The 26,761-nt window shown below is 40.7% G+C and overlaps 1 protein-coding gene across 2 annotated transcripts in view; it reads left to right on the forward strand.

The window, feature by feature from the left end:
• PCGF5 (polycomb group ring finger 5) overlaps positions 1-26,561 on the forward strand; it is a 189,244-nt gene extending 162,683 nt beyond the window's left edge. For both annotated transcript variants that reach the window (XM_060191897.1, XM_060191895.1), the window contains exon 10: positions 26,397-26,561. In XM_060191897.1, the coding sequence (XP_060047880.1) occupies positions 26,397-26,546 (150 nt within the window). In that variant the 3' untranslated portion in view covers positions 26,547-26,561. The remainder of the gene's footprint in view (positions 1-26,396) is intronic.
• The last annotated feature ends 200 nt before the right edge of the window (positions 26,562-26,761 follow it).

Genomic DNA, 26,761 nt, shown 5'->3' on the forward strand with positions numbered 1-26,761 from the left:
CCAGGATCTATACCCTCAAGAGAAAGAACTCAGAAGGGCTGTTTACAGCAGGTAATGGTGAGGCCTGGCCTCCCACATGGTATCACTACCATCAGGCTGTTTTCACGGGGCACAGGGGCCCCTCTAGGTCACCAGTTTGAATGAATAGAGAGTTGATTGCTGATTGCCACTTCTCACTGATTGATGTGTATTTATTACATTTGTGATGTTCTGAGAAAAGAACTCTTACTTAAAAGAACTTGTGTGAGCACTAGGGCAAGATTCCAAAACCACTGGGGGACTAGACTCTTTTTATGCAAGAATGTACCACAAAGCATTGGAGTTTCCCAGATACCTATGAGAAAGAATTGACATTGTGGGGCTGGCCAGGCAGCCAATTCAGTGCATATAGTACCATGTACAAGGACCTGGATTCACCTGGATTCCTGCTTCGGCTCCCCACCTACAGGGGGGAATCTTTATAAGAGGTGAAGTAGGCCTACAGGTGTCCGTCATTCTCTCTCTATCTTGCCCTCCCCTCTCAATTTGTCTCTGTCCTATCAAATAAAATACAAAAGAAAAGAAAAAAATAATAATAAGGAAAAAATGGCTGCTAGGAGCTGTGGATTTGTAGTGCTGGTACTGAGCCCCAGTGATATAAACCTGGAGACCAAAACCAACCAACAAACAAAAACATGTCCAGTAGAGAAGCAATTGCAGAAGCCAGACTTTCACAGTCTGCACCCTGGGTCCATACTACCAGAGGGATTCTTCTTCTAGCGTTTGCCCGGCTAGGAAGGATCGTCAGTTTCCCCAATGAATGGGTACTCACGGGATGCACCACAGGAAGGTCGATCCAATGCATCCCACCAGAGGGATAAAGAGTAGGAAAGGAGGGGAGGGGATACGGAACTCTGGTGGTGGGAATTGTACCCTTCTTATCCTATAGTCTTGCCGATATTTTTATTTTATAATTTTAAAAAAGGATTGACATTGTCTCCTTGTCTCAAGTTCTGTACTTCTCTTACTGATGAATGGGAATTTAAAGAGAGAGAGAGAGGAGAGAAGACCAAAGCACCAGACCCAAAATGGAGTCACTCATGCTAAGTCTTAAATCACTGAACAGAGCCTTAATTACTATTCCAGCTCCATCAGAAATGGAATCTTAACCAGTCAAGAATCACGTAAGCAGCATGAGTTAGACCTTCCCTCCCATCCCTCAAGTGAAAGTAGCCTGTTGACTACTGTCTCACATTCCCCCCCCACACCCAGTACAACTACCTTTTTCCTCCGTCTTCTCCCTGCAACTGCAGTGTCTCTGATTTCACACAGCTCCTTCAAGTTTATATCAGGTTGGCTGCCTCATTTGAATCAATTTTTGCTCAGACTCAATATTTTTAACATGCCTGTCTCTATTTTATAAAATAAAAAATATAGAGATGCTAACCTGTTGGTCTGCTTCTAAATTCTGCTTCTAAGACCCCTTCTGTTTCATAGGCTTAATCCCCCGTGCTTAACACTATATTTTATTTACATAACCACTGTTAACTAAGCACCGCCTGCCTCCAGGGCATTGGTTTAATCCTCACTGTTTTGCACACTTTTTGCTTTTTCCTTCTCTCCACCCCCTATCCTACGTACTTCCTCTTCGGACCTGACACTTCTGCCTCAGGATATATAAGGACAGGATTGTGATTAGAGATAGCTTAGATTGCGCTGCATTCCACATGAATAAAGACTGAACTGCGTACCACTCAGCCATGAGTCCCTGCTCGTCTGTCTCCTGCCCACGAAGCTAGACTGGCATTAACCCACAGCTAGTTTTTTGTGTTGCCCCTTGTGTGCTCTCTGGCCAAGCCACCTGAAATCTAGACCTCAGTTTCCTCACCTGGCACTTCAAGAGGATGATAGCCATCACAGAGGTAGTACTGGTTCTCCAACTTTTTCTTCATAGGATCCCATCAAGGACTCTTGGTTTCTGTAAGTTGTGGCTATCAATAACAGCCATAGTAGAAACTAAAACCAAAATATTATTTATTTGTTGTTGTTTTTAACCAGTGCACAGCTCAGCTGTGGCTTATGGTGGTGCCAGGGACTGAACCTGGGACCTGGTAGTCCCAGTCATGAGAGTCTGTTTGCATAACCATTATGCCATTTCCCCCACCCCAATTTTTTTAAAAGACACAAGATGTCATACTATTACCTTTATAAAAAAATTCTCCATGAAAATGAGAGTAAAAATGTAATAACATCTTAAGTCTTCTTATAGAATAATTTGATCTCGAAAGCCCCAGGCATCCTTAGCATACCTCTTTTGGCATGTGGGGCTTGTCCCTGTCTCAGTCATGCGGGTATTTTATTGTGTTTGTTAGTTGTTAGATATGTGACCTGGGATATGTTACCTAACTACTTTATGGTAATTTCCTGTAAAACTAGGGTAAGAGTACTTAATTTATCAGGGCTGTAGAAGTCTTAAGTAATATAATGCATGCAAACTACCTCAAAAAATGTCAAGTCCTTGCTCCATAGGTGCAGGCTATTATTAATCAGCTAGAGATAAAGTTTCAATTTAAAAAAAAAGTACATCCAGAAACTTAACAAGGGGGGGCAACAACTTAGCAAGCAATTCATACAGCATCTAGAAAGCCAGGCTGTGCAGGAAATGGTGTGAGATTTCAGGTCAAGATGGGAGGGTCTCTAAGCATGATCTCTCCTTGTTTTAGTAGTCCAAACTGCGTATACTGGGCCTGGCCTGAGCTCTGTCTCCATTGACCTTCAGCATGGGAGCTTTCTGATTACTCTAAAAGTTCTTCACCTGTAGCTTCCTCCACATTTATTTGGAAACTACCTAATTAGACAGTTTTCTTGCTCTCAACACCTGAGCCACCCATACAGGCATGGGAGGGACTTCATTCACAATTTGGCAATTAATATTGATTGCAATTAACTGGCATATTGGAAACTTAACAATAGGTCCAAGTATTGCTCCAGGCCCCTTGTTTCTCACCTTTATTTTTCATGTGTCTTGGTTGATGTGATGCATTGGTTATGAACTCAGGGCACATGCTAGAATCATCCAGATTGCTGAAATATAGCATGGACCCCATGTCCAAGAAATCGTGATTGATTTAATCTTTCTTCCTGGGACTCCCAGGTGATTTTAACAACCATGTGGTTCTTCCTTCCTTCCTTCCTTCCTTGCTTGCTTACTTGCTTGCTTGCTTCCTTCCTTCCTTTCATTTTATTTTATATTTTTATTGACATCAGAGTTATCACTGGGGCTTAGTGTCTCCTGGAGAAATCCATCACTCCCAGTGGCTATTTTTCCCTTTCTTCTCCCCCTCCCCCCCATTTATTTGATAGAACAAAGAGAAATTGAGAAGGGGAGATAGATAGAGAGAAAGAGAGAGAGAGAGAAAGAGAGAGAGAGAGAGAGAGAGAGAGCTGCAGATCTGCTTCACCTCTTATGAAGCTTTCTCTACTGCAGGTGTGGGCAGGTACATAGTTAAGTAACGTACTCCCAACCACATGCACCATTGTCTAGCCACCAGTCCTGTGGTTCTTAACGTATGATCACAATCAGAAATATCAGTATTACCTAGAAACTTGTTAGAAGTAGACATGGGGCCCAGGAATTTGTGTTTCTATCAGACTTTCCAGGTGATTCTAATGCATTCTAAAGACACATTCAGTGCCTCACCTTCAAGACTTCTACCATCATGTCACCTCCAATAAGCAGAACTTAGGAAAAGAAAGTTTCAGCAGGCTGGGGGTGTGGGTGACCTGTCAACGCCCATGTTCAGTGAAGAAGCAATTACAGAAACCAGAATTCCCACCTTATGCACCCCAAAAAGAATTTTGGTCTATACTCCCAGTGGGGGAGAAATGGCAGGGAAGATGACCAGAGGGCTCTGAACTCCAACTCCATCAGGACCTGGAGAGATTAGAGGGAAAAGAGAGGGACATTTGGATGTAAGTAATAGGTGTTGGTGCGACTTGGAAAGGAAGAGAAGATGGGACCACAGGGGGGAAAAGGGTAAATATATACAAATATAAACAGATAGTTATAGAAATAATAGTCAACCTATATCTGCAACTGCTGTAGCGTCCAATAGAGGGGTTGGGGATACAGAACTCAGGTGGTGGGAACAGTGTGGAATTATACGCCTGTTATCTTGTAACTTCGTAAATAAATATTAAATCACTAAAAGAGCAGTCCATCAACAACTCTAACTTCTCATTTTTGCCACATCAAGGCTTTCTTAAACAGCTATATTTCACATAGCTATCCCCAAAGGGTCGAATTTAATGTTTTTTTGGTAAACCTTCAATTATAGTATATTAGAAACACGCTGCATAATAATGACTTTTCACAACATATATACATGCCTGTGCAACCAACAGCCAGAGTAAGAATTCAGAGCATTTCTAGAAGCACAAAAGGCTCCCTCATGCCCGTCTATCAGCAATATGCATCCACTGAAAGAAGCTTACTCCCCTGACTTCTGACATCATAGATGAGCTTTGTCCATTTTTGTACTTTAAGGAATGAATCATATAGACTGTTCTTTCTCTTTAGTGGCACAAGGACCTGCATGTTAATTTCACTGTTCCCCAGCTCACTTTTTAAAAATTTTTTAAATTTTTTTAATATCAAAGACAAAGAGAGAAGGAGATAAACCATAATACCAGAGCTGTTGTGATGCCCTCCTACCATTCCAGAGTTTAGACGCAGGCTACATGCATGACGAGGTGCATGCACTACATAGTGAGCTGTCTTTTGGTCTCAGAACATTCTCTTTGGTGTCTGACTCCTCTTTCTTTTATCCAGCCTGTGTTTGCGTGTAACTGTAGTTCACTGTCATTGCTGAACACTGTCCCCACCATTGTATTTTAAATCTTATTTTTGTATTTTAAATCTTATTTTTATTTGTATTTTAAATCTTATTTTTGCTTAGGTATAGTAGGCTGGAAGTCAGTTCTATGGACATAATAGAAGTAGCTGTTGTTTTTTTGATAATATATTGATTGTGATGGTAGATGGTCTAATTCTGTTTTAGAATGGGAATTTTACAGCAGAGAGAAATTGCTCCTATGAAGTTGGAAGTTTCATTGAGATTATTATACTACTGAGCTCAAGATTTCTTTCTTCTTAGAGGAAGGTAAAACAACCCAAGATATAACTTATATTTTTTTGCTCAGAATAGAGCTTCCAAAAGAAAAACAGAGACAGTTCTCCTTTGAAGTGACCCTTCCAAAAACATAATCAGACCACATATTGTATGTTTCAGTAAATAGCATTCAATGACTTCAAAGACTTGTGCAATTTTTATCATAAATTCTGGGAAGAAACCCCCTTTCTTTACAAACAGTAAAATTACAACAGTAATTTATCTACAAGACTGTTCTGCCAGATCTTTCCTCACCAACCCTGAGATTCAGCTTTTGAAGATAATTTTCAACAATACCTGTAATTTTCCTTCCTTATGTTCCATGGGAATTAGAATGCAAGTAATTGCAGACTTCAATTCAGCTGGCAATAATAAAATTATTTTTCCATCACCAAAGTTATAAAATTGGGTTAACTTGGCTCTATGACAATACTAAGGGTATGGGTTCAAGAATGCCCCATCAATCCAAGGAGAATGAGGTCATTGCAGACATCTATATATCTAGAAATAATGTAAACAGCAAAAGAAGTTTTCCACCCCCCCTTCTTTTGAAACTCACCATTTCTCATTATCCAGGATTGCACTCAAGTCCAGTGGAAAGACCAACCAGTGACAGAGAAATTGAATCTGTGACAACAACATTTATCCCTCAAATTTAGAATATGTACCCTGTGCCTGAGCTCCTTTTACACAAAGCAGAGGCTCTCTGCTGAGAAGGTCAAGAAGGAGAAAGACAACTGGACTGACAATCGCCTATTGCTGTCTCTTACTGCCTACTTTTTAAAAAATTAAGATCAGAATACATTTCTTTTTTTATTGCTTATTTATTTCACCACTCCTGCTACCAAAGGTCCGTTTCCCTAACCCCCACCAATAGATAACCACTATATTTCTCCCAGTCTTGAAAATTTGTTGACATTTTTTTTATATTTGTATGTGTTCAACTGTTTATGCTCTGCATTGGACTGAAACCATTTTGTAGTTGTCCTTCACCTCTTGCTTCACTGAGCATAATCTTCTCCAATTTCATCCACCTTATCCCAAAAGACATAAAATCACCCCTTTTTATTGCTATATATTATTCTGTTGAGTATATATCCCATAACTTTTATATCCAGTCATCTGTTGAATGGCATTTTGGTTGTTTCCAGGCTTTTGCTCTTATGAATAAAGCTGCTATAAATATTAGGTTGCATATATCCCTTTGAATCAATGTTATTACATCCCTTGGGTTCTTACTCTTTGACTTCAAGTTGCACACACAGTCCACATCCTACACACTGTTGCCCATACTTCCACAAAGTACACCAAAGTCCCTCACGAGTAAAAAAAAAATAACCTAAAATTTCCTCATGAAAGAAACAAAACAAATTCAATATTTTTTGGAAAAAAATAATCATTAGTAGGTGGGGGGGCATTGCTCAGTTCTGGCTAATAGTGGTACTGGGGAGTAAAACTGAGACCTCAGAGCCTCAGGCATGAAAGTTGTTTGCATATGCATTATGCTATCTCCTTCAGTCTTCAATAAAAACCTTACAGTACTATCCAGAAAAAAAATGTTATGCATCCACAGTGCATACTATTTTCTGCAGGACTGGGATAGTACCTGCTATTCCCATGACCCTGTCAGTCTGGTCATCCCTGGTTCTGCTCTCTTGCATGAACTTCTTTGTTCCTGGCCTCCATGGCTATTTCTGAAGGGGACATTAAAGAAGATGCCCTCCTGATGGTTGCTGGATTTAGCAGATCACTTCATACAGGTACAAATCCATGGCCTTAGGGTCACTGGGAGGCTTGAGCAGTCCTAGATTTTGCCAGTTTTCGAAGTCACTTCTGATTGGTTCCAGGGACAACGTGATTGGCCAATAAACTTGCCTGAATGTTGTCTATTAGTCTAACAATTCCCTTCTCTACCTTTCCTCAAGTTAAGGAGTTCCAGAGTTTAATGACCTCCACTCTGAGGCAATTGGTTGTTTTAGCCTTGTATAGGAAAGGAAACCAGAACAAAGGAAGGGGGGCACCAGCTGAAACACATCCTACCTCTTGTCTTGTAAACAGTAATTAACAACAACAACAACAACAACAACAAAAACTAAATTGTATTTATTATGCTTCTTTCCATGCCAGGCTTGCTTTTCTCCCAGTCTTTTCAAACTTACCTTCTTTTAAATTTCTTTCTTCCCTGTGGAAGAGTCTCTTAGCAAAACTCTACTTTCTGGCCATTCTGCAGATAGAAATGTTGCTTTTTCATCCAAATGTACTCCTTAGGCTAAAATGTTCTTAAAGGCTACAAGGAATGACCAACATATGTCAATATCCCTAAACTTTCTATCATTTCTTCTTCTACAATTTCTATAGGCATGTGATCAAGGTTCTGAGATTCAACTGGTAACAGTTTTACCAAAGGACACAGACTTGGAAATCTTGAAATGTGGCATTACAAATCCATTGCTCCTGACGGCCATTTTCCCCATTTTTTTTATTGGTTAGGAGCAATTGAGAAAGGAGGAGAAGATAGAGAGGATGAAAGAAAGACACCTGCTGACCTGCTTCACTACTTAAGTGACTGCCCAGCAGGTGGGAAGCAAGGGCTGGTACCTGGGTCCATAGGACTGGTTCCTGAGCTTCCTGCCATGTGTGCTTAACTCCCTGTGCTACCACCCAGCCCCCTCACACTTCCTTTCTTAAAAAGTAATTTTAAGCTTTCTTGTGATACATGAGTAAAATCCAGCTTCCTAATGCACAGAAGAGGGAACTTTTTTTTACTAACAAGTAAGCACATTTTTGAAAAGGAATTTGAATACACATTTTGAAAATAAAGGGAGTCACTGCAAACGATGTAAAATAAACATCTGAGGGGGTCCGGGTGGTAGTGCAGCGGGTTAAGCGCACATGGTGTAAAGTGCAGGGACCAATGGAAGCATCTGGGTTCAAGCCCCCCGGCTCCCCACCTGCAGGGGAGTCACTTCACAGGCTGTGAAGCAGGTCTGCAGGTGTCTGTCTTTCTCTCCCCCTCTCTGTCTTCCCCTCCTCTCTCCATTTCTCTCTGTCCTATCCAACAACGAACAACATCAACAATAATAACAATAACAACCACAACAAGGGCAACAAAGGGGGGAAAATGGCCTCCAGGAGCAGTGGATTCATGGTGCAGGCACTGAGCCCCAGCAATAACCCTGGAGGCAAAAAAGTATATATATCTGAAAACGGACTGAATGAATAAATAAACCATGTATATATGCAATGTTTTCAGTCCTGTGTACTGAAAACCTAGAGATGAAATAGGAAAATTGGAGGGGCTGGGTGGTGATGCGCCTGGTTGAGCACATGTATTACAATGTGCAGGGACAGGGGTTCAAGCCCCCGGTCCCCACGTGCAGGGGTAAAGCTTTGCGAGTGGTGAAGCAGTGCTGCAGGTCTCTCTCTCCCTCTCTCCCTTCCTCCCTCTCTCTCTCTCTCTCTCTCTCTCCCCCTTCCCTCTTGATTTCTGGCTATCCTTAGCCAATAAATAAAAAAAAAATTTAAAAAGCTTTGCAAGTGGAAAACTGGATAAAATTTCTTTTCCTAGTAACAGCCAGAGAAGGAAAAAGGGGAAGTTCAGTGCTTAATTCATAGGCAAATCAATGAATGGTGAAAGTACTCCTACTATCTTTGGACTATATATTTTTTACTTTTATTTATTTATTTATTTATTATTGGATATAAATTGAGAGGAAAGGGGGAGGTAGAAAGGGGAGAGACAAAGAGACACCTGGCAGTTTGACTTCACCACTCGTGAACCTTTCCCCCTGCAGGTGGGGACCAGAAGCTAGAACCCACATCCTTGAACACTGTCTCATGTGCCTTGAACCAGGTACGCCACCACTTGACTCCTGGATTATATTCTAAAGAATATGAAAAGTGCTTGACTTTCGTCTCATCAAGATATCAGGTTATGGAAATAGTATATAATGGCTATGCTAAAGATTTTCATGCCTAAGGCTCTGAAGTCAATCCCTGGAACCACCCTAAACCAGAGCTGAGCAATACTCTGATATCTCTCATATTTCCTTCCATCTCTCTGTCTCGCTCATTAAAACAATAAAAATATTTAAAAGATAAGAGGGGGGCGGGTGGTAGTGCAGTGGGTTAAGCGCACGTGGCGCAAAGCGCAAGGACAGGGGCATAAGGATCCGGGTTTGAGCCCCTGGCTCCCCACCTGAAAGGGGGGTTGCTTCACAGACACCTGCTGAAACAGGTCTGCAGATGTCTGTCTTTATATCCCCCTCTCTATCTCCCCCTCCTCTCTCGATTTTTCTCTGTCCTATCCAACAATGACAACATCAATAACAATAAAAATAAATAAATAAAATAAAAAATATTTTTTAAAAAAATATATATATATATAAAAAAAAAATATATATATATATATATATATATGAGGGGCCAGGTGGTGCACTTGGTTAAACACACACATTACAGTGCTAAAAGACCCAGGTTCAAACCCCTGGTCCCCTAGTGGTGAAGCAGGGCTACAGGTGTTTATCTCTTTCCCTCAATTTCTGTCTCTATACAGTAATAAAAAAATAAGGACACTAAAAAAAAAAAAAAAAAAGAAAGAAAGAAAGAGAAAAAAGAAACAGATATGGGGGAGTCGGGCTGTAGCACAGCGGGTTAAGCGCAGGTGGCGCAAAGCACAAGGACCGACATAAGGATCCCGGTTCGAACCCCGGCTCCCCACCTGCAGGGGAGTCGCTTCACAGGCGGTGAAGCAGGTCTGCAGGTGTCTGTCTTTCTCTCCTCCTCTCTGTCTTCCCCTCCTCTCTCCATTTCTCTCTGTCCTATCCAACAACGACAACAACAATAATAACTACAACAATAAAACAACAAGGGCAACAAAAGGGAATAAATAAATAAAATAAATATAAAAAAAAGAAAACTAAAAAAAAAAAGAAAAAAGAAAGAAACAGATATGGGAGTCTATGTCCCTTCTTGAATCTTAGTGGCTTGATTAAACTCAGAAGAACTCAGTGGCAGTGTCATGGCATGCCCTCTGAGGCAAAATGAGAAAAGGCCATGCTGTTCCTGACTGGTTCCCTTAGGATTCTCAATCTGGCAGGGCTTTCCTGGTCACCATGTATGAAATCTAAGAACAGACACTACCACACTGGAAAAAACTACACATAGGCCCTGGTCAGCTCCTGCTGTTCTCAGTCAGCAGTCAGCATTGATTGGCAGCTCTGCATGTGAGCCACCTTGGCTATGCAGCTCAGTCAAGCCTTTGGAAGTCGACAGCCCAAACAACACCTAGCAGCAACTATATGAAAGACCTCAGTGTAAATGCTCAACTGCTCCTAAATCTGACTGACATAATTAGGAGAAAATGCAAATTGTTATTTTTAACTGCTATCTTTGGGAGGAAATTCATTAATGATAGCTAGATCAAATAACTCTAGGGATTACTAGTATAGAAACCCCCTAGGATTTTTATCCCATTTTCTTGAAGGAAACTGTTGAACCCTGCATCAATTTTTCAAATAATAATTCATAAGAACATACAAGCATACCATTTGTCAGTGAGTGCCTTTATACATACGCAAAAGCAATATCCAAAACTTGTACATGTAGAATCCATCAAGATATAAATTAAAATCACAAAAGACTTCTAGAATGGGATGGAGTACTGGCTTAATTAAGGTAAGTATGTAAAATCTGTCCACATTTCTTGGAACCCCAAATCTCCAGAGCTCTACTCCACTAGGGAAAGATAAAAACAGGCTGGGAGTATGGATCAACCTGTCAACACCCATGTCCAGTGGAAAAACAATTACAGAAGCCAGACCTCGTACCTTCTGCACCTCATGATGATCCTGGATCCATGTTCCCAAAGGGATAAAGAATAAGGGCGCTTAAGGAGTTGGGCAGTGGCACAGCGGGTTAAGCACACCATGGCACAAAGAACCAGCATCCTGGTTCGAGCCCTCCGCTCTCCACCTGCAGGGGAATCACTTCACAGGCAGTGAAGCAGGTCTGCAGGTGTCTATCTGTCCCCCTCTCTGTCTTCCCCATCTCTTTCCATTTCTCTCTGTCCTATCCAACAACAACGACATCAATAACCAGAACAATATTAAACAAGGGCAACAACAGGGAAAAATAAATAACAAAAAAAAGAATAGGGGAGCTTCCAATGAAGGGGATGGGATACATAAGTCTGGTGAAGGGAATTGTATGGAATTGTACCCCTCTTATGCCTCTTATCTTAACAATCTTGTTAGTCATTATTAAATAAAAATTAAAGAAACCTGTCTACCATGAAAGTCATAAGAAGAATTAAGAAACAAAGTGATGTTTCTTAGTTACTGAACAAAGACTTGGTTACTAGAAAGGCTCAGAAATTATTCTCCTCAGAAAGGAAACAAGGGGGAAAAACATGCACAGAAACATCTTGTGATTGAAGCCAGCTCTGCCCCACAGAGGGACATGATGCTGACTTTACCCCCTGCAACATCACTGTGAATAATCTCTGACAATTGGTCCGAATTTACAAATAGCCTCTCCAGCCAAGGCAACAGTAGGAAATCCTCCCATCTGGCCAAATCTTTCCATAGTCGGTAGGTTTTGTAGGATTCATAAATTAGATCTTTCACTGACACAAAAAGAAAGAATTATACATGTGACCTCTTGTTCTCCCTTGCTTTCTTCTCCTTTCAGTCAGAAATGTGTCCCATCCACAGGTGGCTAGGAGGAAGCTTCTTCTTGAGCTTATGCCCTTCCTTGCTTCCTCTTTTCTGTTCAAGCCTTCAGTGCTTCAGTTTGGAAAGATTGGGTGAGTGTGATCAGATGGACACTTAATAGAGAACTAAGCTGGGTGGGAGGGGAGAGAAGGTCAGGCAGAGGTGTACTTGGTAGAGTGCACATATTACTATCTGTAGGGACCCAGACTCAAGTCCCTGATCCTTACCTGCAGAGAGGGATCTTCACAAGCAGTGAAACAGTGCTATAGACGTCTCTCATTCACCCTCCCTGTCTCGCTTCCTCTCTGTTTATATCAGAGAGAAGAAAAATGACCAATGTTTCCCTCTCTTTCTCTCTCTCCTCCTCCCTCTCTGTTCTATCAGAAAGGGGGAAAAATTTACCAGTGGGAATGGGGGAATATTCGTGCAGGCATGGAGCCCCAGTGATAGCATTGGTGGCAAATAAGTAAGTAAATAAATAAAATAGATAATAAAAGGAAATTAAACTGTCATCATGTATCTGTCCTCCCACCCTGGCAGTATAGGACCAAGAGAGCCCAAGGCAAACATCACAAGATAGGAATTAGGTTCCTGGGACTGAGTTCTATTGAGGGAGTAGCTCCCTCTGGTTGTCATCAGGACTGACTACTATAGCCCACTCTTTGACGGCCCCTTGTCCAAGCAACCTTCTTGCCAAGATCCCTGAGCAGTTCAGAGAGGCAGTGGCATGCAAACACTTCTCTGAAAAACCATGTGAGCACCCAAGAATAACTCAACAATAAAGGTTGGGGTGGGAAGGTGAGATAAATGGAGCTCCAAGACCTCAATCCATGTGACAACCATAACTTCTTATCTTAATTTTTCTGTTTCACATATTAGGCTGGAATTATTTCTTTGTCTAGAAAAACATAGAAGTCTCTCCCCCTAAAAACTGTTTGGAAACCTCTGCAGAATACAAAGAAGATGGACTTTAGAATCAGAAGGCTATGGACTTAGACCTCATTTCTATCCTTACTCTCTGAATGTCTCTGGCTTCAAGACTTCCCCTAAAACAGGAATAATGATGCCAAAATCACAAGTATAATGAAGATTAATGGAGAAAATTATATGAAAAAAGAACTTGGAACATCATAGCTGCTCAATAAGTTATAGTGGGTCTTTAAGAGGTCAGTAGATAATACTTTCTTTTCCTTTAAGTTCAGTTAAGAAAAAGACCCAAGAATCAGAGAGGTGATGGCCAAAAGGAGCAAGCAGTTTTGAAAATGAAGCTTAGGAGACAGGTGGTGGTGCACCCGGTTAAACACTCATGTTACAGTGCACATGACCCAGGTTCAAGCCCCTGGTCCCTGCCGGCAGGAGAAAAGCTTCATGAGTGGTGAAGCAGGGCTGCAGGTGTCTCTCACTCTCTCTCTCTGTCTCTAGGTCCCAGTCCTCTCTTAGTTTCTCTCTGTCTCTATCTAATAATAAGTAAATACAAATATGTATATTTTTATAAAAATGGAAATATTGACAAGACCATAAGATAAGAGGGGTACAATTCCATACAATTCCCACCACCAGAACTCCATATCCCATCCTCTCCCTTGAAAGCTTTCCTATTCTTTATATCTCTGGGAATATGGACCCAGGATCATTATGGGGTGCAGAAGATGGAAGGTCTGGCTTCTGTAATTGCTTCCCCACTGAACATGGGCATTGGCAGATTGATCCATACTCCCAGCCTGTTTCTATCTTTCCCTAGTGGGGCAGGGATCTGGGGAGGCAGGATTCCAGGACACATTGGTGGTGTCATCTGCCCAGGGAAGTCAGATTGGTATCATGGTAGCAACTGGAACCTGGTGGCTGAAAAAGGGTTAAGATATAAAGCAGAACAAATTGTTGACTAATCATGAACCTAAAGGCAAGAATATTTCAGATGAAGATTTGGGGTCTCCATTTTGGGAAAAGCTAGTAGGTCTATTTTAAGATATATTCCAAGAGGCTCATGACTTTACTAGTTTTTGCTTGAGTTTGACAGCTAACATGCAGGTGGACTCAAGGTATTGTCTGGGGAGATGGTGTCATAGTTGGAGAAAGGACTAGAAAGCTGGATCAGGGAAGAGAGTAGCTTCCAATATGTGAAAATGTATAAATATTGTTAACTATAAACCCCATCGATTTGATCTGGGGCCCATATTCAGCACAGAAGCCTGTGTAATCTCTGCATCCCTGTAGGTCTGAGCTTGCATTCTGTGGTCACAGATAGAAACATTCCAGGCTGCACTAATTTCAGGACTGGTCTTCCTTGAGTGGTAAAGTATGTTGCCCAACCTCTCTTTGGAGTAAATACAAATATTAAAAAAAAAAGATTTATAAAAGATAAAGAACAGCGCTGGCTTATGGTGGTGTTGGAGATTGAACCTAGTACCTCAGAACCTCAGGCATGAAAGAGAATGAAGCTTAGTTTGGTGAGAATAGGAGGATTTCAATGCTATTATCATATCTCATAATTAAACCTACCCAGGCAATCACAGGTAGAACTGGAGATAAGCAGACCTCTGGAGAAGAGAGAGGATTCTTTCATATAATGTACAACATAGGTGATACTTCTACAGAAAGGCAGGCCCAAAATAAATAGAAGAAGGGACTTAATTACACATATTCAGTTACTCCTCTCAAACTCACTAGCAGATAAGTTACTCACAGCTACCATGTAGATTTGCACATATTCAGTGCACAGTTGTGGACACTATTCTTCATACATATTTGAACCTAGATTTAACTATAAATTCAAAAGCTCCCACTAGTGGCAGTCAACAGTTCCATATGCTTCTCAGAATTTATGGATAGAGCAAGTAAAAGCCAAAATATCAAGAACTTACTGATAACAGTATCCAAAGAGAAAGAAGGATGTCCTCTTGACCCTCTAGTGAGAAGTAGTATTTTGCAAAATAATGGATGGAGAAGCCTCACTGTATGTCAAGGTAAACAATACTTTCCTTTAAAAATTTTTTTTGTATTAACTTTATTTATTTATTGGATAGAGACAGCCAGAAATTGAGAAATAAAGGAGTGATAGAGAAGGAGAGAAACAGAAATACACTTCTAACACTGCTTCACTACTCGCAAAGCTTTTCCCCTGCAGGTAAGGACGGTGGGCTCAAACCTGAGTCCTTGCACATTGTAACATGTGTGCTCGACCAGATGCGTTACCACCCAGCACATGGACAATACTTTTCAATACCTAAGAAACATAAGAATTGAAAGTTGCCATTGGTTTCTTCATCTATGATGATTGTACTAGGACTGGATAGCTTGTACACACTTGCTGGGTAATGTGACATAGACCCTGCTATGTAATTGTTGTCAGGGTAACCTCTGCGATAATTTTCCAGGGTGCTTATTAGTTATTGTTAGTGATATTAATTGGTACATTTAACTTCCATGGTCATACAAAGACATGCTCTCTGCGTCCTGACTCAGAGTATTTCTATCCACTCCTGGGGTATTTTTGCCTGGAATCTATGCAGATGAAAAAAAAGCTTTCACAATAAACACTTAGTTTCTTTTAACACAAAGGCTAATCTTGAGAGAATAAGAACAAGTCACCCTTGTGTCACAGTCTTTAATGTGTACTACCCTACTGAGATGAAAATAAAACTCATTATGAGAGAGGCATTCCCCTCCCCCCTCATAACTTGCTGAATACATTCAGTTTAACTAGTATTAATACTTAGTTGCCAGAAATACTTGGGAAAGGAACAAACATAGTTTAGTTTATTTTGGTCTTGTTCTCTTTCAACCCCCTTCCTAGCTTTCTGATTAGAGGAAGTTCATCATATTTGGCTGTAAGAAGTGGAAAAGGGGGTGATGGTCTTGCTTGTGGGATACCAGTGAGAAGAAACAACTGAAAATCATCTGGAAAAAAACAGAAATAAACATATTTAAGGGCAGGAGCTTAAGAGATGTGGTGGTGGTTCTCTGTTACTACAGAATGTTGGAACATTTTTAATCTCCCAAAGCTTCTGGCTTTGAAGAAGAAGCAAAAGTGAATGATAATAATAATACTTATTATCTTTTGAGCTATTCCCAGGTTAAGTGCCATGCACTTAGTGGTTTACTTTGCTTATTTCTTTTAATTGTCACAACAGCTAATTTCCATTGTATAGATGAAGACACAGAGTGATTCAGTCACTCAATACAATGACCTCATTCACAGGTGGGACCTAAGAAACAAAGCGAAGGGCAATGCAAAGTGAATTCAAAATAGACTGTGGTCTATTGCAACAGATTTGGTGCTTCAAGAAGGAGGAGGGAGAAACAGAGGAAGTCAGAGATCTAGGCCCTATCACGGAATAGGATGGATATTTGGTGCAGGGCAGGATATATTGATACCTATCTTAGATGAAAAGGAGATGCACCCTTGCTAGAGCAGCAGTCCTATAAAGCAACATGCCCTCAGTAAAATTATACTGAAGTTGAAGGAAGTATTTTTGATAGAATACACCAGAATTGTCAGAGACCAGGTGGTAGTGCATCCGGTTAAGCACACATAGTACTAAATGCAGGGACCTGCTTATCTAGTATGGAAGTATTCAGGTTCAATCCCCTGGCTCCCTACCTGCAGAGAGGATGCTTCACAAGCAGTGAAGCAGGTCTGCAAGTGTCTATCTTTCTCTCTCCCTGTCTCCCCCTCCCCTCTCAATCTCTCTCTCTCTGCCCTATCCAATCTAATGGGGAAAAAATGGCTATCAGGAGCAATGGATCCATAGTACTAGCACCAAGTCCCACCAATAACCCTGAAGGCAAGGGAAAAAAAATTACACCAGAGTTGTCTACAAGGAAGAATGTATTTCTAGGGCTACTTTATTTTAAATTTTGAAATTAGTGGGCTTGTGTGGTGGCACACCTGGTTGAATGCACATGTTACAATGAGCAAGGACCCTGGTTCAAGCCCCTGGTCCCCACCTGCAAGGGGAAAGCTTTGCAAGTGGTGAAGCAGGGCTTCAGGTGTCTTTCTGTCTCTCTCCCTCTCTATTACCCCTTTCCCTCTCGATTTCTGACTGTCTCTATCCAGAAAATAAAGACAATACATAAATAAATAGACATAAATAAAATTTGAAATTAGTAAAATGGCATTAAAAGGAATATGCTTGTGGTCCAGGAGATGGTGGAGTGAACATAACCATTGGACTCTCAAAGCATGAGGTCCTAAATTCAAGCTCCAGCATAATGAATGTGCAGATACTCTAGTCCTCTCTCTCTTTCCCTAATAAATGAATCAGTAAAGAATATTTTAAAAGAAAAAATAGTGGGAGTTGGGCAGTAGCACAGCAGGTTAAGCGCACATGGCGCATAGCACAAGGACATAAGGCGGGCATAAGGATCCCAGTTCTAGCCCTCGGCTCTCCACCTGCAGGGGAGTCAGTTCACAAACAGTGTCTATCTTTCTCTCCCTCTCTGTCTTCCCCTCCTCTCTCCATTTCTCTCTGTCCTATCCAACAATGATGACACCAATAACTACAACAATAAAACAACAAGGCCAACAAAAGGGAATAAATAAACAAATAAAAGGTATAATTTAAAAAAAAGAAAAAATAGTAACTCATCACAGATATATAGAGCTGGTAAATTTCAGAGAGATACTTGGATACATGCAGCTAGACTCTTGAGACAGAATATGTAGACAGAGTTACAAAACTTGCAGAAACTCAAATGAATGCAACTTGTGCCGAGTTTTGTATGGAAAAGTCATTTTGGTTTCAGCTGGAGTTGGAGGATTAAATCAACAGAAATTCTCCATCATATTACTGGAAACAAAGACCTCCAGATTTGTAGAGCAAGTCTGATTTAAGTATTTTGCAGCGAAGCAAAGGATACTGGATGGGGGGGGGGGGCTTCATGGGGCGGGAGAGTGGGAACAGGGTATAGGGTACATGATGCTGAAGAGATTTGGCTTGGTGGTAGTAGCCATGTGCAGACACGTATCAACAGGAAGAAAGACACTGTACTCACTGTCAACAACTGTCCTGGAAGCCATTATTTCCACCAATAAAATGATTTTTTTTTTGAGGGGAAGAGAATGAGTCCAATTTAAAAAAGAAGTTCAGGCAAAGAGCTCTGTTAAGTAGATAATTTCCGTCTAGTATGTTTGTAAGCTCTGGATTATGAACAACAGCATAATAGTCTCTGCTATGTTGGAGATGCTCCTCTAAATATTAAAAACAAAAATTGATTTTCAACTACATTTAAAATTTTCTATCTTGAATTTATTTGAGAGAGAGGGTTGTCTCCAGGGTTTCATTACACCCAGCTGACTTATTGATTGATTGATTATTTATTTGATAGAGATGGAGAGAAATTGAAAGGGAAGGAGATAGGGAGAGAGACAAAAAGACACCTGCAAAAGTGCTTCACCAATTGTGAAGCATCCCCTCCCCCTTTCAGGTGGGGACCAGGGGCTCGAACTTGGGTCCTTGTGCATTACAATATGTGTGCTCAACCAGGTGCACCTTTGTTGAGCTCACCGCCCATTCTTTGGGTCTCTATTTTTAATTGTAACTTTTCTGCATTTTTTAAGGAACAGAAAACAGAGCAACCAAGATTAACAAGGACACCCATACTTGGGAACACAGAATTAGAGTTTAGGATGTTGTGTCTTGCAGCCTTAAGCCAACTATGACAGGAACTAGTGTTTAATTGTGTCTCCACCTCTCCACAATGTAAACATTTAGCATCTGAAAGCACAGAGAGGCATCACAAACTGTGGAACCCTAATACCAAACAAGGTTTTTCAATATCTTTTTAATTTTAATTTTATTTATTTAGTATTGTATATATAGAGAGAAATTGAGAGGGGAGGAAGAGATAGGGAGAGAGACAGAGAGAGACACCTGCAGCTCTACTTTACCACTCATGAAGTTTTCCCCCCTGCAGGTGGGAACCAGGGGCTTGAACCATGTCCTTGTGCACTGTAGTGTATGCGCTTAACCACCTGGCCCCTGTGTTTTCTATATCTTAGCCTTAACTTAAGCTGGGTCACATCAGTGAAGTGGTCTCCTACCCATGAAGGTCTCGTGATTTTAGGATCTTCAGGGAACCTAACATCATTGAGGTCAAGTTGTGGGACTGAAGAAATTGTGTGGCTCCTATCTATGATCTGTCTGCTCAGAAGACAGAGTTCTGAATGTAGGCTAAACAGACACAAGGGTACTTCTGAGTGGAAGAGAAGATAATTTTATTCCTATTTTACCTACCACTTCTATAAGGGACCCTGAAAGTGAATGACGAATTTGACTGCAGAGAAAGTGATAAATTTTCTAAAACTGATGGAAAATTCTCAGAATACATTGTGCAGATTCAAAAAGCAATGTTTCAGATTAAAGTCCATGTAATGTTTTCAGCCTTGCTGATAGTTATTACTATCTTTGTTTCCTATCTTTATACAAGTTTGTGTTTATCATATACAAGCTACCTTTTCTTAAAAATTAAGATGGAGTAGTTCACCCAATAGAGCACAGATGTTGCCCTCCTGGTTCAAGTCACTTGTCCCTACCTGCAGAAAAATAATGGAACAGTGCTGTCTGTAGGTGTCTCTCTTTCTCTCTCCCTCTTCCTCTTCCCATCTTCACTCATTCTGTCTATAAGAAAAAAGAAAAAAGCTAACAGGAGTGATAGAATTGTGCAGACACTATGCCCAGAGATAAACTTGCTATCATAAAAAAAAAACCCTAAGAAAATGAACTAGAGTGTTGGGCCAAAGTAAAAAACTCTGGATGGAGGGTGAGAGTAGATTTTTCAGATTCACTATAGGGGGGTGAGGGTGGGGACATAGACCTTTGGTGGCAGGAATAGTGGTAATATACACTCCTATTAACTAAAAATTAATTAATTAACTAAATTTTAAAATGAATTGAAATTTAAAATATTAAGTAATTTCTATTAACTTTAAAACAGAATTATGAAAATTAAAAATTCTGTATGATCCCCTTTCTGTGTATTTCTGTGAATAATACAAAAACGCTAATTTGAAGTGCTATTTGTACGCCCATGCTCTAGACAAAAGCTGGTAAAAACCTAAGTGCTCACCCTCAGGGGTGTGGATAAAGAAGACACAGTGTACATATACAACAAAACAACATTCAAGCAGGAAACATAAAAGAGTATATCTTGGGGTCGGACGGTAGTGCAGCAGGTTAAGTGCACATGGCGCAAAGCGCATGGACCGAAGCACATGGACCGGAGTAGGGATCCCGGTTTGAGCCCCCGGCTCCTCACCTACAGGGAGGTCGCTTCACAGGCGGTGAAGCAGGTCTGCAGGTGTCTATCTTTCTCTCCCCCTGTCTTCCCCTCCTCTGTCAATTTCTCGCTTTCCTATCCAACAACAATGACATCAATAACAATAATAATAATCACTACTACAATAAAACAAGGACAACAAAAGGAAAAAAATTAGCCTTCAGCAGCAGTGGATTTGTGGTGCAGGCACCAAGTCCCAGAAATAACTCTGGAGGCAAAAAAAAAAAAAAAAAAAAGAAAGAAAGAAAGAGAGTATACCTTACTATATGTAGCAATATGGATGCATCTAGAGGGTGGTTTTGTGAAATAAATCTAACAAAGACAAGCACCATACAATTTCATGTATATGAGGTATATAGCAAAATAAAATGAAGGAACAACAATAAAAAATAAAAAAGAATGTTTATCCAGTGTGCCAGTTCCTAGAGCTAAAAAAAAAAAAAAAAAACAACTTTTAGACTATAAGGCCAAAATAAGTGATTCCAAAAGAGAAGGAGAAAGGAAAAGAGAAAAATGAGTGAACTGGGTGAATTATATGGTAAAGATAGAACTGGATCTGTAGTGCTAAACTTAATGGGGTATATTCACGTTATTTATAATGTTGCATGCTGCAAACACAATGTTATAGTACAATTATTGCTTCAACAAGATTATATTAAAAAGTTTCCACATTGTTGTGCTGAAAATGGTCCATTGCTGGTCTTCTTCACCCAATTTTAAACTGTGTGAATTTTAATTGACAAAGTCAGGGGTGTGGCAAGCTCTGTTCTCAATTTAAGATGAAAAATACTTGAGGGGTTTGGAGCTAATTCAATTCGTAATAGTCTGTGCTATTATGCCTGAGGGAACTGAGAATAGAACTTTGGGTAAATGTGTATGAAAATAAACTCAAACTGAATAATTATCTTTAAAAATTCAAGACAATAGTTTGTTTAAAAAAAAGATAAATCTTATTTATTTCATGAGTGGTAGGCAAAGGTGGGGTGATGGTGGAGGGAAGGTCATAGCAGCACTCTGGCATGTACAGTGCCAGGGATCAAACTCAGAACTCATGCCAGCAAGTCCAGTGTTCTACCTGGGGCCTACTACAGGAATTTCTTTTTAAAAGCTTTTTTAATATCTTCATTTATTAAAAAGAGACAGTAAGAAATTGAGAGGGTAGGGAGAGATGAAGAGGGAGAGAGCCAGAGAGACACCTGTAGCACTGCTTTACCACTTGTGAAGCTTTTCCCCATGCAGGTGGGGACAGGAGACTCAAACCTGAGTCCTTGTGCACTGTAACATGCACACTCACTCAGGTGTACCACCATCTGCCCCTCCCCCATAGAAATTTCTTAATGCATTTTTGTTAAGGATTTTTAAGTTAGTATTTCATTACTGGTTTACAAAATTGTAAGGCTTCAGGGATATAATTTTACCCTACAACCACCACCAAAATTCTGTATCTGACTCATTTCTGTCAACTACCATACTTTTAATGATTTAATATTTTAATTTTATTTTTATATTACAGAATTATATGTCAACAGGAGTTTGACTCCACACCATTCCCACCACCAGAGTTCTTAATCTTCACTCTCCCCACTGCAATCCACCACAGTTCCCCTAAATTTGTAGACAACTACAACTATTTGTCCACATTTACACAAAGTTGCCCTTTCTTTTTCTGATTCAATCCTCTCTTCCCCTCTAAGCCACTCATAACATCATAACTACCTCCATATGTCCCTCTCCTTTTCCTTCTCTCTCTCTCTCTGGGTGCTGATGGCGCTGGAGTGCAGAGTCTTCTTACCTTCATCCTATCACTTCTCCCCCCTGGGAGTATGGATCAAGGTTGGTTGTTTATGGGGAGCAGAAGGTAGGATTTCTGGCTTCTGTAGCTGCTTCTCCACTGAGCATGGACATTAACAAGTTGATCCATACTCCCAGCCTGTTTCTGTCCTTCCCTAGTGGACCAGAGCTCTGGAGATGCAAGGATCCAGGACACATTGGTGAGGTCGTCTGCCCAGAGAAGTCAGGACAGAGTCAAGGTAGCATCTGTAACTTGGTGTCTGGAAGGTGGCATGACCTAATTTGAGACAAGATGGTTAATGAAAAGGAACCAAAATGTAGGATCAGAGCAGATGAGATTAGGGATTTTAGGGTAGAGGAAAGCTAGGAGAACCATTTTAGGCGTGTTCCTAGGGGCATACAACTATAGTAGTTTTGCTTGAGGTTGGTAGCTAGCCTGAGGTTGGATAAGAATATTGTCTGAGAGAATGATGTCAGAATAGAAAAAAGGGCTAGAAAGTTGGATTAGGGCAGGGAGTAGCACCCATTCTTATATAAAAAAAGAAAAATCTGTGGCTAAAATTAACTACTTACCTCCATCCACCTGCTCCAGGACCCATATATAAATACGTATTTACATTTAGCACCAGAGCCTGTGTAACCTCTGAATCCCTATTGGTCTGAGCTTATAGTTCATGGTCATATCTGAGGAACATTGCAGGCTGCACTCGCTTCAGGACCAGTATTTTTCGAGTGGCATATCAGGATATCCCTAACCTCCCTTCAGAGACTGGGGCTATCCCTACCATCATTGCTTTATGGTAGAGCCAAGGTCCTGGAAGGGCTCACAAAACACTGTTCCTTATGGAAGTGACTGTTGGTCCAACTACCATACTTTGCACAAAGTCTGAGAGATAATTAGTGCTAAGGCTATTTATCCTCCAAAGAAATGAAGATACTATGGCGAGAAAGCCCATTAGATTCCTTTTAAATGGCATTGTATCATGTTTCGGTTAAGTTGCAAATACATCAATACATTTTTTTTTAAATCAAGTAAGATGTGGAGCCATTATTATTGAAGGGTTTAACTGTTGACAGATTTTAGAGTCTTCATACTGGGCTTCCTAAATAAGTCTTCAGTGCAAATTGCCTGCCACTTCATTAGTAGCAATCTTCTCACATGTGTTTAGGTAAGAGGGAAGATTACCATTGGAATTAATGTAGGGGACATTTTACAGACACCTCAAGTCCTGTCTTATGTCCCCTTTGAACATAAATAATCTCATTCTGTCTCATGTCCTATTTGAACATAAAGCAATCCATAGGCTTAAAGGCATTCAGAAAGAATTCGTTGTTTGACTCAGCTAGAACCAAGCTTTGACTATCCAAGGAGCCAGTTCTATATATGTTAATGCCAGTTATTACCTTTATTGTTTGAAACCCAGTGAATTGCTGAACACAATGCTAGGGACTTGATGTGGAAAGACAATCACACTTGGTTCCCACTGGAACTTATAGGAAAACTGAGGACCCACCAGAGTTCTGCATCCCATCCCCTCCATTGGAAAGTTCCTTATTCTTTATCCCTCTGGGAGTATGGACCCAGGATCATTATGGGGTGGAAGGCTTCTCCACTGAACATGGGTGTTGGCAAATGGATCCATATCCCCAGCCTGTTTCTATCTTTTCCTAGTGGGGCAGGGCTCTGGAGAGTTGGAGTTCCAGGTTATATTGGTGAGGTTGTTTGCCCAGGGAAGTCAGGTTGGCGTCATGATAGCATTAAGGTGTAAAGCAGAACTAACTGTTTAATAATCAGGAACCTAAAGGTAAGAATAGAGCCGATGAGATTTGGGGTCTTCATTTTGGAAAAGCCTAGTAGGTCTATTTTCAGTATATTCCAAGGGGCCCGTGACTTTATTAATTTTTGCCTAGCCAGACAGGTAACATGCAGGTGAGCTGAAGATATTGCCTGGGGAGATGGTGTCACAGTTGGAAATAGGACTAGAAAGCTAGATCAGGGAAGAGAGTAGCTCCCAAATATGGGAAAATTATGTAAATATTGTTAACTGTAGACCCCATCGACCTGACCCAAGGCCCATGTCTACACATATTCAGCACGAAAGCCTGTGAAACATCTGCATCCCTATCAGTCAGAGCTCGAGTTTGATAGTCATAGCTAGGAACATTGTAGGCTGCACTCATCTCTTTGAAGAAATTTTTTAGATAGTGGTGGAGGGGCAGAGAGGCAGACAGAAAGAGTGAAAGAGACCATAGCACTGAAGCTTCCATCAATGCAGTGAGGGCTGGGCTTGAGCCTGGGTCATGCACATGACAAAGCAGCACACTACCCGAGTAAGATATTTGGCTGTCCCTCTTTGGAGAATTTTTTAAATGAGTTTTGTTGCATAGGTTTTGTTCATCTTTTGTTAGATTTATCTTTATATTGTATGGCATTCTTTTCTCACTTTGGTTTTCGATTGTTGTTATGGAAAGGCAAATGATTTTTGTACGTTGATCTTCATAAACCAACATTATTTCTAGTAAAATGTTGCTCTACTCCATTACATTTAATGTAGAAATAATATTATCCCCTGTGAAGAAAGTTTTAATTCTTCTTTTCCAATATAGTTCCTTTGGTTTTTATTTTTATTCTTATTATACTGTCTAGAAATATTAATATTTGCTTCATCGATTTTGAAATTCTGTTATCAGGCTTATGAATTATGTTCTATTGATATATTGACTGCCTTATTTATTTATTTAGTTTTGCCTCCAGGGTTATTACTGGGGATTGATGTCAGCACTATGAATTAACTGCTCTTGGCAGCCATTTTTTCCCATTTTTATTGAATAGGACAGAGAGAAATTGAGAGGGGAGGAGGAGATAGAGAAGGAGAGAGAAAGACAGACACCTGCAGACCTGCTTCATTGATTGTGAAGTATCCCCCTGCAGGTGGGGAGCCGGGGTCTCAAACCCAGATGTTTGTGCAGGTCCTTGCTCTTACTACCATGTGTGCTTAACTGGGTGGGCCACTGCTTGGCCCCATCTGCCTTATTATTAGTAAGTGACCCTCTTCCTTTGATTAAGGTTAGCATTTTTTTTTATGTTGCCAGAATATGTTTCATCCAAAACAGTTACCTCCACTCCAAAGCTAGCCTTTTCAAAGCAAGGACTGCAAAAGCTGAATAAGGGTAAGACACTGGCATACTTTAACGATGGCTCTTTAGTCACTATCAGGCCACCCCATCAGCTGGGGCCCTATTCAGGGAGTCCTGAGATTCCCAAAAAGACATGATGGGCCTAGACCTCCCTCTCTCCATTGTAACCAGTAATCTCTATCAGGAACAACAAAACATACCCCTTTATGGACCCCATAGGACCTTGCCCTCAACTTGGATCAACAATGGTAGAGAATGTTCTATCCTCTGAAAGGAGGCTGGACAACATACTCTATGCTACACCTGTGGAAGATGGGTCCTGATATTGGGGCAACTTGGAACATTCCTACTCATGACCACAGAATGTGAGCTCAGATCTATAGGGATACAGAGGTCACATGAGCTCCTAAGCTGAATATGGGCCCCAGATCACATCAAATTGATGGCGTTTACAGTCAACAATATTCACACACCTTTCCCATATTTGGGAGCTACTCTCTCTCTTCCCTGATCCAGCTTTCATGTCCTTTTGCCAGCCATGAAATCATCTCCCCAGACAATAACTTGGATCCACCTACATATCCGATTTCAGGATAAGGGGGGGAAAAAAAAGAAAAAAGAAAAAAAATAGTATAGCCACAGGCCCTTTGGGATATAACTAAAATATGCATACTAGCTATCTACAAAACAGAGACCCCCCCCCCCCACTCTTCATCTGCACTATTCCAGTCTTTAGGTCCATGATTAGTCAACAATTTGTTTGGCTTTGTATGTTAACTCTCTTTTTAGCCACCAGGTTCCAGATGCTAGCATAATGCCAACCAGACTTCCCTGGACAGACGACCCCACCAATATGTCCTGGAGCTCCACTTCCCCAGAACCCCGCCCCACTAGGGAAAGAGAGAGGCAGGCTAGGAGTATGGATCAGCCTGTCAATGCTCGTGTTCAGCAGGGAAGCAATTACAGAAGCCAGACTTTCCACCTTCTGCATCCCACAATGACCTTGGGTCCATACTCCCAGAGGGTTAAAGAATAGGAAAGCTATCAAGGAAGGGGATGGGATATGGAGTTCTGATGGTGGGAATTGTGTGGAGTTGTACCCCTCTTGTCCTGTGGTTTTGTCAGTGTTTTATATATGTATGTGTATATATATATATATATATATATATATATATATATATTTACCTCAAATCATTTCATCCAAATGTCTTGTACATAAATAATACTAGTATTTCTACCTTACATGTGACTCAACTACAGTTCTTAATGTTTAATTTACTTCTCTGGGCTGGGTCATGGCACAACTGGTTGAGTGCACATATTGCAGCGCACAAGGACCCGGATTCGAGCCCCTGATCCCCAATTGCAGTGGAAAAGCTTCCCAAGTGGTGAAGCAGGACTGAAGGTCTCTCTGTTTCACTCCCTCTCTATCTTCCCCTTCCCTTTAGATTTCTGGCTATTTCTATCCAATAAATAAGTTTTTTTTTTTAATTTACTTCTCCAAGTGCACACAGCTGGGCCTTCAACCCCCATCTTCTTGTTCAACCTAATGTTCTCTTTTAGGGGCACTTGATAGCTTATAGAGTTCATCTCAATTTAATTAGTTTTATTTTAGCCTAAGGAAAAAAATTAAAGGTTATTGCAATCACATATACTTGATCTCTTCCAAAGTGCCATATTTGAGTACAACTG

This window comes from Erinaceus europaeus, chromosome 1, assembly GCF_950295315.1.
Source record: "Erinaceus europaeus chromosome 1, mEriEur2.1, whole genome shotgun sequence".
NCBI classification, from domain to species: Eukaryota; Metazoa; Chordata; class Mammalia; order Eulipotyphla; family Erinaceidae; genus Erinaceus; species Erinaceus europaeus.